We start from the raw sequence: 14499 nt of genomic DNA, 5'->3' as shown, positions 1-14499 counted from the left end.
GTGCTTTACTTCCACAGGAGCAGTCTTTGAAAAAATCAAAAAAGGATGATGAGGAGTTTGAAGTCATGTCATGGGAGAAATGATTTAATTAAGCTGGGTGGTTGTGCTTGAAAAATAAGCTACATAATATTAGGATTAAGTTTCAGTTGTGTAGCAGCCAGAGAAATAGAAACCTCAAGTAGGAAGATTTTGCCTTAGTAAAGGAAGAACTTTGCAAATATAAAATTGACCAAAAAATATAATATACTGCTCATATAGTGGAGGCTGCTGATTACTAAAGGTATTTATGTAGAGGTTCCATTCTCATCAGAAGAACAAGCATTTATGAACTGCTGCTGTGTCTCAAGTGCCAAAGTATTTGACATATATTAAATCAGCTAAATTTGAAGTAAATTATTCATATGGTATGCTCATGACCTAGTTAAGAGAACTTGGGAGCCTGTGACCTGGCTTCCAATTCATTCCTGCAATTTTGATTTTTTAAATGTTTTTGTTGTGCTTTTTTGCTGTGTTGGGGATTGCGTTCAGAGCCTTGCCGTGTTGTGTGAGTGCTCTACCAGCTAGAGCTAGATTCCCCAGCCCTCACTTTTGCCATTTATTAGCTGTTGTGACCTTGGGCAGGGCACTTAAATCTCCAGAATCAATTCTAAAGCTATAAAATAAGGGGACTAGATGAAAATACCTCTGAAGGCTTCCAATTGAAGAGTGTTATTTGTCTTTGTATGCCTCCTAACTCTCCTGATTTCCTAGAGTAGCAGTTTTCAGACTGTTAGACTGAGAACCCCCAAAGTATTATGTGAGTTCTATCTATTGATAATTATTGTACTAGAAATTAAAATTGAGTAAATTTTTAAAAAGTATGCATGATACTGTTAATCACCAGAGCAGCAGCATCTTCACAAGGTATATAGCTGATATACACTTGGGAGAGAATAAGAATGGATAAGCCAGTACTATTTTGGTGTTATGAAAATAGGTTTGACCTCTCAGACCTTCTGGAAAATCTTAGCAACTCCTACGGGTTCCCAGTCCACACTTTAAGAATCACTGACCCTGTTCCTAATCTTTGAAAGGTTGAAGAATAGTTTTCTTATCACCTAAAAAGAGTTGAAGCTGTATTCTTTCTTATGTTTTTGGTTTGGAAGATAACTATTGTGCTGTGTTAAGAGCACTTTGTAACTAGAAAGCAAGAGTGATTAGAGTATGCATATAAGTTTTTGGGTGGGGTGCTGGTACAAATTACCGAGACTGTTTAGTCCTAAAGTGAATGAGTTTAGGACAAACCTTGTTCGGTTTCTTTTACTTTCCTGAAGGGAACCTAAAGTCTTTTATTTTATTTATTTATTTTTTGAGTTTGGCCATGGCCCAGATCCACTGTCCATAACCCTAATCTAAGGAAATGCAATGTTTAAAGATCTGAGAAAGAGTGGCCCCTATTTTAAACGGGGGCTTTTCTGTGAAAGGGGTGATAAGAGTGGTGTCCTGTAACTGTCACTTGTGCCTTTTGTTTTCTCTTGCTCTATTTCAAAATACTCATTTACTCCATGCTGGACTGGGAGACAGCTTAGTGGAATGGTTCAGAAATATTTGAGTTTCAGCCATAGGTCTGAACCTTACTAACTGTAAATCTTTAGGCAGGTGACCTTCATCTGACCTTGTTTACTATTTTGTGAACTGTAAATAATGATCTCAGAATTCTGGATTAAATGAATATGCAGTAGGTAGCATAGTGCTGGGGTGGGCGCTCTGTAAATGGTTGCTGATTAAATGAATGCAGTGGAAGCATCTTTGCTAATTTGAATATAAAACCAGCTTCATACCTGTAAGGTTTTCTGCTCATATTTTGGTTTCTATAACTTGAATAGCTGAGTTATTATAGAAAAATGAAAGCATATTTTGTGGCTTTCTTCTTCTTATAATTATTTTGAGTTAGTACTCAGATTTTGTCTAGCAAGAGGAATAACCTCAGAATGAAGGAAACCTAGCCAGAAATTTGAAGATATAAGAAATAGCTTTTTCAACAAATCTGAAAAATCAGTGGTTTTGGAGAGCATTGACCACCATTATTGTCTTCCTATTTATTCGAATGACTGAGTTTAGTGGGAAAATTCATCAGCAGCCCTCATTGTGATAAGGAATTCGAGTTGTGACCAACCCACAATGCTTCCTCTTAGTTTTAGGATGAGTACACAACACAGCATTGTTTGTACTGAGATTGAGGGTATTTTGAAGTTTGAGAGTGTTTTACAACTACTGCCTTGTTAAGTTTGTCCAGAAATACTGTTCTGTAACCTGAAAAATCTAAAAAATTTCTTGTGTGAAAGATTATAGATCATTACATAAGGGATCTAGTTTACTGGTTTTAATCATTTATGACAGTGTTGCTTTATTTCTGCACAAATAGAGAAGATCTTTATAAGAAAATCCTAATGTTTCTCCCATTTGAAAGATAATAGTGTTCAGTCTATACTTAAAATGAAAAAAAGAAGAGTTTTAAGTGGACTCTAATATTTCTGGGTGTCAGATCTAATGTTCAGATGGTTTGTTTGGATTTTTCTGGCAGAGTCAGTACCATAGTATTGACATATGAGGACATCACTGGGTAGAGATGGAACCATACTAGAATGAAATTCATTTTGCTTGGTTTCTACTGTAATTATATAACTTTAAGAAATTTTCTCATCCATATACCTTACAAGGGTCTAGAAAGGGTGGATATTTTTTCTCATAATTTAAAAAATGAGTATCTTTAAGGTCACTATGCTCTTACATATTTTGGATGTGTGCTTATATCTTTGGTCAATATTGTATCCCTAGTGCTTGGCACTTGATGAAGTTTAAGTATTTCTCTTTTTCAATTCAAATGTATGTTTTCTGAAACCATGCTGTGTGCATTGCAGTTGAGCAGTGTCTTCCTCAATATGTCTGCTCTGCCTTCTTGCCAAGATTTGAATAGGAAGATGGAATGATTGTTTCTGAGGGTCTAACGGTGAAATAGTGATTTTTCTGGCATATTCATCTAAATGAGGTAATTGTTTTGCTTCAGAGAGCAAGAAGAGAAATCCATGCAGGACCTTTTGAAATGAAGAAGAGATAAAGTAAAAGCAGCATGGATTTACCTGAGTTCTAATTGTATGCTTAACTAAATGAAATTGCCCAGAAACCTGTAGTCATTGGTTCTTTAGCTAATGACTTCAAGGTGTTTTTTCTAGTGCAGTTGCTTATATGGTCCTTTCATATTCTTCAGTCAAAATTTGCTCTACCTGCTAGGGAACATTTCGCCGTGAATTGTGTGCTGATTCTTCGATACCAGGAACTGTGGATTTGGGGAAAACCATCACCGTACCTGGTGAAGTGGAAAAATCACTATTCTGGGTTTTTGTCCTGTTTTCTGATATGAGCTTATCTGCTATTAGAGTAGGGAAATTCCTACTAATGAGGCCAGAGCAAAGAAGCAAAGCCTTTTCAACCTGTAACAGGCTCATAGTGGGAGAATCAAAAGCGGCAGAGGAATTTTTGTATGAACTTCAATTAACATATATTTTTAAATCGAGTAGAATGCACAGATGAGTTTTGAAAAACATGTACATATATGTAACCAGCACCTCAATCAAGACATAGAATATGTCTTTCATTCTAAAAATTTCCCTCTCATGCCTAGTTTCATTCATTCCCTACTACATTAAGACAACTACTGTTCTGATTTCTGTGATTGTTAGATTAGTTTTGTGGGTTTTTAAACATATAAATGGAATCTTGCAGTGTTATTATTTTTGACAGCCATGTTGTTCATGTATCAGGAATTCATTTCTAAATTTCTATTCTATGAAATACTAAAATTTTATTTGTCCATTCTTCTCTTAATGAGTATTTGAGTTGCTTTTAGTTTGGCCATCCTGAATAAAGCTGCTTGTACTAGCCAATTCGTGGACATTTCTCCTGAGTAAATACATAGAAATGTACGTGCTAGTTCATAGGGTAAGTGTGTTTTTGTAAGAGACTACCAAATGGTTTCTATGGTGTTGGTACTGTTCACCTTGCTCCCCCAAACCAAGTATAAGAGTTTTAGTTGCTTCCTGTTTTCACCAACATTTGGTGGTATTTGGTTTTAATTTTAGCAGTTCTTATTGATGGAAGGTAGCATTGCCTTGTGGTTTGAATTTGCATCTCCCTGATGGCAATGCTGTTGAACACCTTTTTATCAAGCCTTCTTTAAATCTTTTTAATCAACTGGGTTAGTCTTCTACTTACCTTTTCACTCAAATAAAATTTGAATGACTAGTTACCCTGAAGTCATGGTGACAGCAATATTCTGCCTGAGATCTGGAGGAGATCTATTTGTTCAGTCACGGGATTTTTTTTCTAGTAGAGTTCAGTTTTGAACTAGCACAAACAAATAAATATCCATAACAATTTAAGACAGACATTTATATTTTCGTGTTGTAAAAATCTTTGCTTTAGTTTATAGTCTGTGAGAAAGGATAGCAAGATTTTTTTTAGGCTGTGGAAAAGTTAACCCCTGAATTTTATGTGTTATTTGTTGGTTAATATATTTATAAACTAGAACAAGTTCTGGGTATATGGACAGTAATAATGTGATATGCACAGTTGAGTATCACTTCCTGAATGTGGAAAGTGCCTCGTATTTATTAGCTTTGTATATGCATGGATATATCCCTGCATTTTAAAGTGTAGCATTATAATATATTTTTGATATGTGGGGTCAGTTAACATCAGAAAGAAGGGGAAAAGCAAACTTGGTTTTAATGTTCTTCATGGAGTTTTAAGGTAAGATATTTGCAATAGCAAATGTTCACTTTTGTAGCTAACTACTTCTTGTATGTGAAAAAGGTAATTCATAATATTTTAATTAAGTCTGTCCTTTATGTGTTAGCTTATCCCTTTGTCAACCTGGTAGTTACTGCATTACTTTCTTTTACTATGTTCCCTGACTTTCTCCTGAATGAACATGATTTGCTGGCATTTTAATAAGGGGAATGAAGAGATCCTTTCTTTAATACCTGTGCTGGTCAAGTTTAGTAGTTCTGTGACAAAAGAGTAGAAGGCCGAGGAAGGGGCTTACTTTGCCAATAGGGTTAGTAAAGGATGGGCAGAGGAATATGTCAAGGAGGTCAAAGGACCCAAAGATCATTTAAAGATACAGACATATGAGAGCATATACCACATTGGGAGAATACAACTACATAAGTTTTGTTGAGTAACATACAATTGTGGACAAACTGGTGTGTTCAGATAGAGGCTGAGAATAGATTGGGAATCACTTGTGTAGTGTGTTTTGGAATTCAGGTTTTATGCTACAGGACTATGGCTTCTTCAGAAGTTCCCTAATCACTCATTTGCTACTTCTCTCTGCTCCTCCTTCTCCCTCCTTCCCCCTTTAACTGTTTAATATTTTGCTTTCATTTCAGCAAAGAGCTCAGCTTGTGAAAAGTTGGAAACCACTCTTGGTGTTGACATTTCATGTTCTGATCATTGTATAGAGTGACAGGAGAAGGAAGAAAGATGCTATTTAAAAAGTTCAGGCAAGAGACAGATCGTATTTGCTTAATTAAACATTACTAGTGAAGAGGGATTGGTTTTAGACATCCTCAAGGTAGGCTTAGCAGAAGTCAGTGATGATATGAGTGGTTTCTTAGTTTTTAATCTTAAAAATAAAAAAAAAATCATATTTACTTTTTCAATGTAAATTCCCCTTTTCCCCTGTCTTTCAGTATTGGGGATTGAACCCATATCTTTGCACCTGCTAGGCAAACACTGTACCACTGAGCTAATCCCCAGCCCTCAGTTTACAAATGTACTTGTTGTCTATCCTTATTTCTTGCTGTCCCAGTAATTCTGGGTCAAACACAAGATAAGCAAATCATGCAAATTTTATTTCCAACTGAAATGAGACCATTTCGGTATGAGCTGATTCTTGATGTTGGTTAAATTAAAAAAAAAATCACTCATATGTATGAGAAGTTTGGAACTGCAGCATAATGTTTGTGTTTACCTATTAATTGCAGGATATTCTTTTCTTCACAGAAATCTAGAACTTGTAAAACTCATCTTAAAATGTCTGACACTGCCGCTCTTCTATTTTCTTAAGTCAAACATTCATAATTAGAACATTTGAAAGAGGATCATCCCTTGCCCAGTTATACACACTATTCAGCTTTGTTCTACGGTTTCTCTAGGTGGTTTTTATCTAATAGGAATCTTCGCTCTGAAACCCATGCAGCAGTAGAAACATTCAAGATTTCCTTGGTGACATAACATTTTTCAAAAGCTCATTTTTTAAAATCTAAGAATCTTATCCCCTGAAGTAAGAGCAACCATCCTTACCTTACAGAGACTGAAAAATAAGTCTCAAGAAGGTAGTTTTTTCATCTGTTCATTATCTTCTAGGTGTTTGACGGAATCTTGCGTACTATTTTCTTAAATAGGACCTTTTCAGCTTCATTACCCTGTTCAAAACTTTTCTTCAGCCTAACCGCTGGATTTCTTTGGGTGGTAGATGTTCTTGAGTGGAATGAGATTTGTTTAATGAAGTTTATTTTTTTTGAAGCATCTCTCAGAAATTCTTAAAAATTTTCCCAATGGGAGGGGGTGGGGGAAGGAAAGAGTAGAATGAAACAGAAAGTATTACCCTACGTATATGTGTGATTACATGAATGGTGTGAGTCTACATTGTGTACAACCATAGAAATGAAAACTTGTACCCCATTTGTATACAATGAATCAAAGTCTGTAAAAATAAAAATTTAAATTAAAAAAAAATTGCAGTGGCAGAGAAACAAGGGCTATATTCAAAGCATAAAGTGCACCACTGTTGTATTTCCACATCTTGAAAACAGGAATTATTTGCCTGTTTTCAAAAAAAAATTTTTTTTTGCCCCAGGAATTTACCAGTCCCTCTACACAGATATCTTCTGTGTCAGTATGGGTACTCCAAGAAACAGATGTCAAGACAAAATTTAATGTGCAGGGATCCCCTGCCCTCACTTCCTTCTACGGTTGCCTGTTGGAGTAGTCCCAGTCTGATACTTTCACCATGCTCATGAGTTTGCTGGGAGAAGCCCAGAGGCAGCATGGCCAGCTGTGGCTATTGCCATGAATTCCAAGGTACAATAGCAAGAGACTGTCGAGCCGTGGTGTTCCTTATTGCAGGTGATGTCGAAGGGATATCTGAGCTGAGCACTTACTGTGGCCACCACACCCTTCTTATCCCACTCAGACCTCAATGCTATTTTCTGCATGTGGGCATCTTTCTTACCCTGCCCATATTTAACATCCTACTCCACCCAGATGGATGTTCTTATTCTGTTCTGCCTGTGACCTGCTGGGCTTCTCCACTGTGTGGATCACTCCTTATTCTTCTCAGCCTCAGCTGCTGACCACTTACTTTCTGCCCCACCACATAGGCTCTGTTCACTCTGTGTAAATTGACTCCCCAATTTTGGACCACCGTTCTGTCTCACACACATTTTTCTAATTTGCTTGCCTTTACCTAATTGGCTTTGGGACTAACTTGTGGGAGAGGAGGAGGAAAAGACATTCAAGTTTCTTACATCTTAGAATATGGTTCCATTCACTGAAATAGAGAAAATAGGAGTACCTGAGAACAAATTTGGGACCTCAGAGGTGTGTGTGTAGGTTGTGGGGGTAAAAGGTTGAGTGTACCAACCAGATTACCTTCAAATAAGTGATAGACTCAGCAGAGGAGTCTAACTGGAGATCGTAGAAGTGAGTGATAATCTTCTATGTGATCGTTGAAATCCTGGGTTTCAAAGAAACTGCAGGGAAGGAAGAAGCTAGCAGTGAAGAGCAATAGGGCTGGCTGCCTGAGGGAGATGGTGTGGATAATGCCAAGAGAATCTAAGAAACTGGAGAGTTGTAAAGAAGAAGGGAGTGAGTGTCCCATAGTGTAAAAACTACAAAAACAGTGGAAGAGCCACTGGATTTAACCACCAGCTTAAAATTGAGTTATAATGAAATAAGTCCAGATCTTTTTTTTTTTTTTTTGTACCAGGGATTGAACCCAGGGGCACTCAATCACATCCCTAGCCCTTTTCATGGTCTACTTTGAGACAGGGTCTTGCTTAGTTTCTTAGAGCCTCACTAAGTTGCTTAGGCTAGCCTTGAACTTGGATCCTCCAGCCTCTGCCTCCCGAGCTGCTGGGATTACAAGCATGCACCACCGTGCCTGGCACCTAATTGTTTTTAATAGCCTGTGCTAAAAACAAGAAACTTGATAAAGTAGAAAAATTATTTTTATGACTTAGTAGATTATTTATAAATAAATGGTAAGGTATTAGGATTTATACCCTAATTCATTTCAAAAGTACCATAGGTGACTTGTTTAACGCAGAGTACAACTTTTCCCCTCACTGCAGTGCTGGTGATGGAACCCAGGACCTGGCATGTACTTGGTAAGCAAGTGCTCTACTGCTGATGACATCCTCAGCCTCTAGATTACAGCTTTTTAAAAAATGTGTTTTAAATAATTGATATTGTGTTCGTGATATGGCTTTAAGTTCTTCCATGAGGAAGACATGCTCAGTGCATTGCTGGCTTAATAAGTATTAAGTAATTATTTACTCATGAAGCAAATGTTTTGAGTCTCTACTGAGTTGGACATTTTTTTGTGGGTGTTAAAGATAGCAGTGGCAAAAATGAAAGTCCCTTTCCTGAAGGAGCTTAAATTCTAGCTGGGGAAGGCAGATAATAATATAAACAAATTATTTATTTTGGGGTGGATAGATAGTAGGCACTTATTAAACCACAGGTCCTGTTTTAGTGCTTTTATATACTTAGAACTATGGGGAAGAGTAAAGCAGGACGAGGGGAGAAGGGAATGTGGTGGCGGAGGTATGGTTCTAAGTGTGTGATTAGGGAACATGGCATTGATGAGGGAACCTCTGAGCAGAGTTAGGTAATGGAAAGAACCATGTAGATTCCTGGGGGTGGGGGAAGGACGTTCAGACAGGACAATTTAGAGCATGTGCTTTGAGGTTGCAACATACTTTGCTCTTAGAAAAGAACAAGGAGAGAAAGGGTGGAGCAAAGTGAGAAGGAGAAAGTAGAAGATAAGAGCTGAGAGTGGTGGGACATGTGTAGGTTATAGAGGGTCCACAGGCTACTGACGACATTGGCTTTTTCTTGGTAAATTTGAGCAGTGGAGTGATAAGATATGACTTACTGTAAATCTGTTTCAGGTACTTAACTGCTTATTAGCTTGACCACAATAATCAATCAATAAATTATTAATTCGGGGTATAGAAAGTTCAAAATGAAGAGGGATGATACAAAGTGGCACTCCTACTTAGTAGGAAGTCTTTCAGGAGTCAGTAAAAATCCTAAATTGCTTGAGTTATGTAACCCCAAACTTTGAGTTATTCTTCCTGATGATAGTAGAGTTTGGCTTATTTTTCTTATCGTCTGTGTTCTAAAGATTCTTAACTGCCTCTGTAGCTCAAATCTAATACATCATACCTGCTGTGTGACTTCTGAAAGTGCTAATATTGCACTGTCATTTGGATGCCTTAGTAAGTTACTTAAATCCTTGTTTCATTAGTGTAAACAGTATTCCTGAATGTCTGCTATGAGTTAGCCTTTGCCTTGGAAGTTTTCTTGAGGTTCATAACCCTAGTTCAACTGAAGATAAGCTCTCAGAACTTCATGTTTGCTCACATACTATGCTCACATTTATTCCTTAAGCATCCTAAAATAAGCAGTTCATATGTTGCGAGGGAAACATCTTCCGAAAAGCAAGGCTCGTGAGAAACTAGTTGCAAAGTTAGTGAGAAGCTGTTTTGACACACACACACACACACACACACACACACACACACACACACACACACACTCAAACACACACACACACGGATGCTAGGTCTGAAGTGTCACTAAATCAACAAGGGGTAGTGAACAAGGGATAGTGGCTATAAGTTACCCTGCATTTTTTTAGGACTTCTGAAAAGTCATAGAGTAGGTCTTGTTTCTCTGTTTATCCTTGTTTTTAAATTTTATTGAAGCACAAAATTGGTCTAATACTTCTCTTTTTTCTGGAATGAAGCCGACCGTAAGCATCTTGTTTTAGGCATTTTGAAGTCAGGACCTCTTTGGATTTCCAATACTGTGAAAGACACTGCCAAAAGATGTTTTTCTCTTTACTTACTCAAGGAGAAATAATGTCCCTTTCCCTTTTCTTTTTCTACTGATTGCATATGTAAAGTTCAACTTTATTTTATTTGAGCTATCTGAACTTTTTGTTTCAAAAATTTAGTGATGAATATCTATATTGGAGCTTTTAATTCTCTGATCATTTGTCCTTTGTTAGATTAGCAGAACCGTAACAGTAGTGCTGCTTTTCTTCACAGCTGTCTCAGAGTGCTGTGTGAATCTGGCATTGCAAGCAGTGCTCCATCTGGGGGATTTAGATGAAGTATTACGATCCACCCCAGTTATCCACAAATTTGCAGATTTGCCTGCTTAGTTTATAGCATTCAAGTCAGTGTTTGTGGCACTTTCACTGTCATTTATGGACATGTACATGATAGAAAATATGATCCACCTGACATGCATATTTCCAGCAAGGAAAGAGGTCACAGGATGCTGCTCTGCCTCCTTGTTTTAGCTCTCATACTATAAACAGTGTCCTTTCCGTGGTCTGTACTGGTACATTTTCTCTACTTTTGTGCTTTTTGATGGTGATTGTGCTCCTTAAAATGACCCCCAGGCATACTGCTGAATTACTGCTTAATGTTTCTAAGCTCAAGCAGGCAGTGATGTGTACCATATGGGGAAAATAATGTGTGTTAGGTAAACTTCATTTAGTCTTGAGTTATAATGCCATTTACTGTGAGTTCAATGTTAATGAGTCCGTAATGTATATTAAATAAGATGTCTTTAATCACAAACACACATAAAAAAGGTTATGCATTGATTGGTTGATGAAAATGTGACCAGAGGCTTGTGGGACCTGTATTTTTCTCTAGAAGGAATGGTTCAGTATTTGCTGATTTAGTGATTGCAGCAACTTCATAGAACAAAATTACCGTGAATAATGAGAATTAACTGTAATTAATTAAGCATGGTGTTTTGTAGTCTTGAGGTATAGGAAACATCTTGTAATTCCCTCCCTATGAAACTATTATTTTTGGTATCTTTAAATATTTGTATGTAACTGTGTAATGTAAAATCTAATTTTCCTGGATGTTCTGGTCAGAAATGGTTAAATTACATTGGTTAATATTTAAAGAGAGGCTGGGGATATAGTTCAGTAGTGGAACACCTAGCATACATGAGGCCAAAGCCCTGGGCTTAATCCCCAGTTTACCATCTGCTCCCCCCCAGTAAAGTAAAGAAACATTTCTTACATTTAAAGACATTTTTTTTGGGTAGTGCTGGAGGTTGAGTAAAGAGACATTAAAGAAGGCAGTATCAATGTTAGAGAATAGTGTTCTTTTAGGATTTTTATCATGTTGTTTTCCTAGATTGAGGTACACAAAAGAAGATTCAGTGTCAGGTTCTTGTGTGTGTGTTGCTTGAAGCTAGTTGTAGCTAACTAACTTGAGAGATTCACTTGAGCTCTTCTAGCCTCATTTGCCTTGAGTGTGAAGTTTCAATTTAAAAATTCTATGGTTTTTTTTTTTTATCAGTATTATTCCTGAACTTGAGTCATTTCCATTCTCATCATATCCAATTGCCAAAGAAATAGTACAATTTAATGTCAAAATGGGTTTGCCATCAGATTTTATTTTACTGAACTCAAGTTGTCTCATTAGTTATTGATAAAAACATAAGTTATATATTTGGTATACTCAATATTAGGTACTTCTGTTGGTAAGAAGAACTGAAAGAACAACCTTGATTTTTTGTTGAATTTTAGGATATAGGATTCTGTTTATTGATATTTGTGTTTTTTATGTTCTAAATCACACAAAAAGTTTTTTCTAAAAACAAGATCATCATTAGAGTTTTAAAAGAAAAAAAAACCACTTGCACTTTGGACAAAACTATTAGCTTTATCAAAGTTTCGAGTTTTAGATCATGAATGCTTAATTATTTTTTAATGTGCCTAATATGTTGACATTATTTTAGGTAACCTTGAACATGTCCATAAAAATACCAACAAAGGATGAAGTTTAGGAATGAATATAATGAAAAGATGCTATGTCAAATTTTAGAACCCCTGTTAAAAAGATATAAAAATAATCATGATATGGTTAAAAGTAATAGTTAAAGCATCTATACTACTACTGCTTAAAAAGCAACTTAAAGTTAAAGCATCTATACTACTACTGCTTAAAAAGCAACTTAAAGTTAAAGCATCTATACTACTACTGCCTAAAAAGCAACTTCTTTTGAAGTATTATTATCTAGTCTTCATGTAGTTTTAAAAAATCATACTGTGATTATGTAATTACCTGATTTTTTTTCCCCCTTAGCATTACATAATTTAAACATCCATGTTTTCACAGATTTTTATTAATGTCATGTTTAGGGATTATACTGTGTCCCATCTCATGGATTCTTTTGTTTTGAACATCTGAGTTTTTATTTATATTCTTTATATTTATTTTTTTCTCTATTTTTTTCTTTTGCGGATAGAGCTGCAATAAGTATCCTTTGTATAATTTTTTTTTTTTTTTTTTTTTTTTTTTTTTTTTCTGTTTTAGGATTACTACATTAGGATAGATTGCCAGAAGTGGAGTTACTGGGTCAGAGGGTATGAACTTAAGACCTTTTTTCCTTTTTTTTTTTTTTAATAAAGTTTTTTTGTTTATTTGTTACCCAGTTGATTGAATTCATTGTGAAAAATGAAAATCATAAAGATCAAATTTGTTGCCTGTCAGAACCCTGAGACAAGATTCTGTGACCAGAGAAGTTTGGGAAATTCCTAGGTTACAAAGCTTTTCGACTTGATTTACCTCTGCATTTTCTGAACTTGACTGAGCACTGAATAGTTTTTTGTGATGTACTTCATAACATTTTGTGGAAGTTTTACACAGGCTATGATTCATGAACTACTGATCTAAAATTTAAAATCATTTTTTTGGTTAAATTATATTTTATTAGTCAAAACAAATTATAAAGCTTCGAGCTAAGAATTATTAAAAAGAAAGATGTTAAAATAATGCTGGTTGCTATATGATTTGGGGAAGTCTCATAACTTTTATAATTTGAACTCTGTATGCCTTGGGGGCGTCAAATACTTTTTACAATCTTTAATGATATTTAGCATATAGATACATATAGCATGAACTTGGAAGATAATATGAATATAAAAACTTAATTTTTCCTCCCATTTTTCCTTGCAGAATGTGAAAACCTTTTCATCTTCTGATAGTCTAGCCAAGGTTCAAGAAGTAGCAAGCTGGCTTTTGGAAATGAATCAGGAACTGCTCTCTGTGGGCAGCAAAAGACGACGAACTGGAGGCTCTCTGAGAGGTAACCCTTCCTCAAGCCAGGCAGATGAGGAACAGATGAACCGGGTGGTAGAGGAGGAACAGCAGCAGCAGCAGCAGCAGCAGCAGCAGCAGCAGCAGCAACTAAGACAACAAGAGGAGGAGCACACTGCAAGGAATGGCGAAGTTGTTGGAGCAGAACCTAGACCTGGAGACCAAAATGACTCCCAGCAAGGACAAGTGGAAGAAAACAATAATCGATTTATTTCAGTAGATGAGGACTCCTCAGGAAATCAAGAGGAACAAGAGGAAGATGAAGAACACGCTGGTGAACAAGAGGAGGAGGATGAAGAAGAGGAGGAAATGGACCAGGAGAGTGATGATTTTGATCAGTCTGATGACAGTAGCAGAGAAGATGAACATACACATAGTAACAGTGTCACAAACTCCAGTAGTAGTATTGTGGACCTGCCCATTCACCAACTCTCCTCCCCATTCTATACAAAGACAACAAAAGTGAGTATGATTAATGTTAACCTGAAACATTTTACAACTCTATTTTAATCGAAGTGAAATTTTCGTCATGTTTTTGTATTGCAAATTAATCTTCAAAATGTAATAATAAAATGATTTAATTTTTGTTTTACAGAAGTCATTAGAAAGTATTACAAATAGAAATGCTAATAATGGGACAATCTTATCACAAATGGGGGAATGGTGATTCATTCTGTCACTTGAAAAATTATTAACATCAAATTTTCTTCTAAAATTTTCCCCAGCACAGGGATTAGCAGATTGTGTGGGGTGTAGAAAGTTGGGGTGAAATATAATTTTTTTCTAAGTTAAGTAATGAAGAAGTGTTTTTTGTTTGTTTTTTAAATAAAAGACAGCTGGATGGTATGGGCTGTGTATCCACAAGTGTTATCCTAAGGCATGTTACTGGAAGTTGCCTCAAATTAGTTATTTTTTTTTTATTAACATTGGAAAATTAGGTAGCTTTTGCATTGCTATGACAAAATACCTGACAAGAACTAATTAGAGGAGGAAAAATTTATTTGGGGTCATGGTTTCAGAAGTCTCTTGTACG

General features: G+C 36.1%; 1 protein-coding gene across 6 annotated transcripts in view; it reads left to right on the top strand.

Moving 5' to 3' along the window:
• The window catches only part of Fbxw7 (F-box and WD repeat domain containing 7), a 190628-nt gene that overhangs the window by 92945 nt on the left and 83184 nt on the right, over positions 1 to 14499 (top strand). For 4 of the 6 annotated variants that reach the window (XM_047566554.1, XM_047566550.1, XM_047566553.1 and 1 more), the window contains one exon: positions 13326 to 13928. In XM_047566554.1, the coding sequence (XP_047422510.1) occupies positions 13395 to 13928 (534 nt within the window). In that variant the 5' untranslated portion in view covers positions 13326 to 13394. Of the gene's footprint in view, positions 1 to 12710; positions 12734 to 13325; positions 13929 to 14499 lie in introns of those variants that run through there. The other 2 variants (XM_047566552.1, XM_047566555.1) reach the window with 2 other exon arrangements.

Source organism: Sciurus carolinensis, chromosome 10, assembly GCF_902686445.1.
Source record: "Sciurus carolinensis chromosome 10, mSciCar1.2, whole genome shotgun sequence".
Lineage (NCBI taxonomy): Eukaryota > Metazoa > Chordata > Mammalia > Rodentia > Sciuridae > Sciurus > Sciurus carolinensis.
The sequence above is the reverse complement of the archived record's forward strand: the minus strand, read 5'-3'. Positions and strand labels throughout refer to the sequence as shown.